The sequence below is a fragment of the Terrapene carolina genome, unplaced genomic scaffold (assembly GCF_002925995.2).
Source record: "Terrapene carolina triunguis isolate 2854851 unplaced genomic scaffold, T_m_triunguis-2.0 Scaffold448, whole genome shotgun sequence".
Lineage (NCBI taxonomy): Eukaryota > Metazoa > Chordata > Testudines > Emydidae > Terrapene > Terrapene triunguis.
The window spans coordinates 333,703-338,699 of record NW_020664799.1 but is presented as its reverse complement, the minus strand read 5'-3'; the positions used below and the strand labels follow the sequence as shown (position 1 = coordinate 338,699).

The 4,997-nt window shown below is 53.2% G+C and overlaps 1 protein-coding gene across 2 annotated transcripts; it reads left to right on the top strand.

Annotated features, from left to right (window-relative positions):
- Positions 1-4,617, top strand: LOC115271326 (zinc finger protein 436-like). Of its 2 annotated transcripts, none has more exons than XM_029913088.1 (2): positions 1-171; positions 2,797-4,617. In XM_029913088.1, exon 2 carries the CDS (start codon positions 2,869-2,871, stop codon positions 3,871-3,873), a length of 1,005 nt encoding a protein of 334 aa, XP_029768948.1. In that variant the 5' UTR covers positions 1-171; positions 2,797-2,868; the 3' UTR covers positions 3,874-4,617. The 2 variants fall into 2 exon arrangements, with proteins under 2 accessions (XP_029768948.1, XP_029768949.1); XM_029913089.1 differs by lacking the exon at positions 1-171 and adding an exon at positions 2,503-2,539.
- The last annotated feature ends 380 nt before the right edge of the window (positions 4,618-4,997 follow it).

Here is a 4,997-nt window from a genome sequence, read left to right as displayed (position 1 = left end):
GCTGCCTCCATTGTGAGCCGGACTGAGCCGCCGTCGCTGCTGCTGTGCGGGGAGAGCCCTTTCCTACCGCCCCTCTGTGCCTAGCCGGGGGGACTTTCTCCGCGGGCTGAAACCAGCCCCTGGGGCAGCCCCGGGCTCTGCTGCCACCAGCTCCTGAGCCGCAGACTCCAGGTAATTGCAAGAGGGAACTTGGGGAAAGTGCGGGGGGCGGGCAGCAAAGGGAGCCGCGCTGACTCTGCCCAGATGGCCCCTCCTCAACCCCAGCGCTGCTCGCTCCTCGCATGGCAGCTCGCTCTCGTTCGCGCTGCCAGGAGCCAGGCCAGCGATGGGGGAGGAAATGCCCCTGGGCTGGACCCAGCCAGCGGGGAGGGCAGCGGGGGAAGGAGAGCCCGGAAAGGGGCAATAGGAGAGAGAACTGGGGAGGGGAGTTCCTGGGTCCCGAATCTGCCCAGCCCAGCTCCAAGTGCTGCGGTCACTGATACATCAGTTAGTAAAGCTGCCTTTTAAAAACTCTTATTCATAGCTATGGTTACCTTATATAAAGCCCATCTGAAAATTGACTTTCTTGTGTGGTGTGGGTTTTTTTTCTTTTGTTTTTTTTTTTTAACTAGAGGAGCAGAGAGAGGAAAAGCCAGTTGCTGTCTCTGCCTAGTCCAGGCGTGGGCAAACTTTTTGGCCCAAGGACCACGTCTGGGTGGGGAAATTGCATGCAGGGCCATGAATGTAGGGCAGGGGGTTGGGTTGCGGAAGGGAGGGTGTGGGAGGCGGTGTGGAGTGTGGGAGAGGGCTCAGGACAGGGGTTAGGGTACAGGGAGGGGTGTGGAGTGTGGGGCCTGGTCTACACTGGGGGAGGGGGATCAATCTAAGATACGCAACTTCAGCTACGAGAATAGTGTAGCTGAAGTCGACGTATCTTAAATTGAATTAAAATTACTTACTTCGCGTCCTCGTGGAGCGGGATCGACAGCTGCGGCTCCCCCGTCGACTTTGCTTCCGCCTCTCGCCGAGCTGGAGTTCAGCAGTCGACGGGAGAGCGATCGGGGATCAATTTATCGCGTCTACACTACACGCGATAAATCGATCCCCAATAGATCGATCACTACCCGCTGATCCGGCAGGTAGTGTAGATGTACCCTGGCAGGGGGTTGGGGTGCAGGAGGGGTGTGGGTTCTGGCCTGGCGCCGCTTACCTGGAGTGGCTCCGGGGTGGCAGCGGCGTGCAGCAGGGCTAAGGCAGGCTCCCTGCGTGCCCTGGCCCTGCGCTGCTCCCGGAAGCAGGTGGCACCACATTCCTGTGGCCCCTGGGGGAGGGGGGGCAGAGGGCTTTGCGCGCTGCCCTCGCCTGCAGGTACCTCCCCCCCCCAAGCCCCCCTTGGCCGGGAACAGGGAACTGTGGCCAATGGGCGCTTCGGGGGAGGTACCTGCAGGCGAGGGCAGCGTGCAGAGCCCTCTGCCTCTCATCCCCCAGGGGCCACTGGGACATGGTGCCAGCCGCTTCCGGGAGTGGCGTGGGGCCTGCAGCGGCACGGGGGTGGCAATCCTATGGGCTGGATCCAAAGCTCTGACTGGCTGGATCCAGCCTGCAGGCCATAGTTTGCCCTCCCCTGGCCTAGTCCCTGCCCTTGGGGATAATGTCAGGGGAATCCCATAAAATGGCTTTTTTGATTATTAGTCTTGCCCACAGACGAGCAGGCTGGGTTTTTTGCAGAAACAAATAAAGATGTCCCCCTGCCCTAAGGAGTTGGCAGTTAAGGGCTGGGTCCTCTTGCCTTGCATCTTGTGTGGTTCACCCTCTGCTCTGCAAAGTGTAGTGACTGCTAATCTGAAATGGTTGTGGTTTTCCCCCACTTTGCACTTAATCTGCACCGGTGTAAATGACTCTAAAGTACAAGGCTATGGGGAATGAGGCCTTGAGTGTGCTTCTGTGAATAGTTGTAGGACTGGCCCATAAATTAATACATGACATCAGTGACAGTCATAACAGAAAACCTGAGAGGTTAGCGGGTACCCAGGGCAACTATGAGCTCAGGTGGTTACTCCAGAAGGCATAGTCTGACCTCCTCTAGAACAGGGGTCCTCAACCTCTGTCTTTCTGAGTCCCCCCCAACATGCTATAAAAACTCCACGGCCCACCTATGCCACAGCAACTGTTTTTCTGCATATCCAGTAGATTAAAAGCCAGACCTGGCATTCGGGGGTAGCAAGCAGGGCAATTGCCCAGGGCCTCCTACCACAGGGGATCCCGCAAAGCTAAGTTACTTGGGCTTTGGCTTTAGTCCCGCATGGCAGGGCTTGGGCTTCAGCTTTCTGCCTTGGGCCCCAATGAATCTAACACTGGCCTTGCTCTCTGGTTTATTTTAAAGGACGCCCTGAAACCTGCTCATGGCCCTTTCAGGGGGCCCCAGATCCCTGGTTGAGAACCTCTGCTGTATAGCATAGGTCAGAGAAGATCACCCAGCGATTACTGCATTGAGCCCAATAACGTGTGGCTGAGCTAGAGAGCTCTCTTCTCTTCTCTTCCTTTCTTTTCTAAGAAAGAGGTATCCAATTTTTATTTAGTTTAAAAATTGTAAATGATGGAAAATCCACCACCTCCCTTGGGAAGTTGTTAAAAATTGTGCCTTAATTCCATTTTGAGCTCAGTTGCCTGCACCATCCAGCCATTGGATTTGTTACACCTTTGTCTGTGAAGTTAAAGAGCCCTCTCAGTTCTAAAATAATTTGTCAACCGATTATTCTGTTTCCTTTTGCCCATGCTTGGAGCATGACTCGTGTCCGGATTCTCTCCTTATCCCAGCAGGTGACAGGACCGTGAGTGATAACAAAGCAAGAGAATCTTCAAAGTCTTGCTGGAGAGGAACTGCCTGAGATGTTTCCAAAACGATCCAAAGGAAACGTTTCTCAGAAACTAGACCAGGGAAAATCCCTTAAGAGTCAAGGCAGGTCAGAAGCACAGCAGCAAAACCCTTCGGAGGAGAGAGAGGGTAAATCCACCCACCGCGGGAGAGGCGTGAGAAAACGCAAAGACACCATCGTCCGCCAGAGAACATATGCAGGGGAGAGGCCCAACATCTGCATCGAGTGTGGGAAAAGCTTCACCCAGAGCTCAGACCTTACGAATCATCGGAGAATCCACACAGGGGAGAAACCTTATAAATGCATCGACTGCGGGAAAAGCTTCAGCATCAATTCAAACCTTATCCGTCACCAGAGAACCCACACTGGGGAGAGACCCCACAGCTGCTCTGACTGTGGGAAAAGCTTCACAGACAAGTCGACCCAGACCCAGCACCAGTGCGTCCACATGGGTGAGAAGCCCTATAAATGCATCGACTGTGGGAAGAGCTTCAGCCGCAGCTCCCATCACAAGAGGCGCCTGAGGAGCCCTCCAGGGAAGAAGCAGGACAAATGCACCCAGCGGGACAGCGCTGCCATTGGGAAGGTTAAAAAAACTAAAACATCAAAGAAGAAAACCTCGACCATTGAGATCCCCATCACATGTGCCGAGTGCTGGCAAAGCTTCAGCCAGAACTCGGACCTGGTCAAGCACATGAGGATCCACACAGGAGAGAAACCCTATGAGTGCACTCACTGTGGGAAATGCTTCAATGTCAGTTCAAACCTGATCAGACACCAGAGGATCCACACGGGAGAGAAACCCTACACATGCTCTGACTGCGGGAAAAGCTTCACTGACAAATCTACCCTGACCCAGCACCACCGGATCCACACGGGAGAGAAGCCTTATGAGTGCATTTACTGTGGGAAAAGCTTCAGCCGCAGCTCCCACCACAAGAGGCATCAGAGAACCCACACAGGAGAGAACCCTGTGTCCTTCCTGCCTTTATGGCCCTACCCCACTCAAGCATGTTAGGGGTTGGGGGAGGGAAGGAAAGTCCATCATAGCAGCAGGAGGCAGTAGCTAGAGGAGATTGGAGCTGCGTGCTTGTGGGATCTGCTTTCTGGGGGTTAGTGGGATGGTGAGTAGTGGGAGGGAACTGGTATGGCTTTTTAGCAGGGATCGTTAGGGGAAGGTGCTGGTTCTTGGGAGAATTGGTTGTTTTAGTGGTTGGGACTAGGGCTGGTCAGTGACGGGTTGGTGTTGGGAGGGCGAGTAGCTGGTAGGATAAGGGGTGTGTGTGTGTGTGTGTGTGTGTCTTGTTAAATTTTTACTATTGGCCTGTGTAGAACGGATTGTAGGTTTCTTGCCATTTCCAGGTAGGATGAGTGTCTACGCCCCTGAGAACACCAGTGGGACTAACCCAGACTGGGCTCACTATGGCAGAGGCCACGGGGACTGAGTGGGGTGCTAGAAGTGGCTCTTCCAGGAGAGGACTGCGGCACAGCTTTCACGCTGTGTGTACCAAGGGCCTCTCTCCAGCAGCAGCACATTCACATCTCTTTTTAACTAGTTTCGGTCAAAGGCAAATGAGGCCAGCTCCCACTCTGGTGTTAGGAGAATCTCATTTCTACCTTAAAAAGCCTGCTTAGTTACTACCGTTCCCTTCCTTTCTCTTCTGGAATAGACATGGCTGTGCTAGCCCAGCAGTCGTACATGGGGACTCTGTATGCACTGTAGAACAAATAGCGATTAACAAAATGTTTAAACCAAAAATCATTTCCATTTCTTTGTTCTTGTGGTTCTTACTGTCTCTGGGCTTTAATTTATCTTCTGTTCCCCACCCCAAATGTATTTAGTTCAGGGAATTCATGGCAGAATTCAGGTGACCTGTGAGCTGAAGAGGTCACTCGGAGTTAATGTGGCTCCCCATCCCAAGAGGCCAGACATGTCCAGAGGGGAGCAGCCTGTCTCCTTCTCCCCAGCAGCAGCATTGCTCATTTCTCTCTCTGGATCATCCTTACCTACTAAGAGATGCAGAATTGGACTCCTTCAGACATCTTAACCTACCTCCATATATTTCAGTCAGTTACTCCTCTGTGTGTGTTTGTAATCAGTCTGTAGCTGTTCAGGAATCCTGAACTCCTTAATTATTTGTT

Bases quoted from the DNA above. Each gene is read 5' to 3' on its own strand.
- LOC115271326 (XM_029913088.1), top strand. From the start codon at position 2,869: ATGTTTCCAAAACGATCCAAAGGAAACGTTTCTCAGAAACTAGACCAG.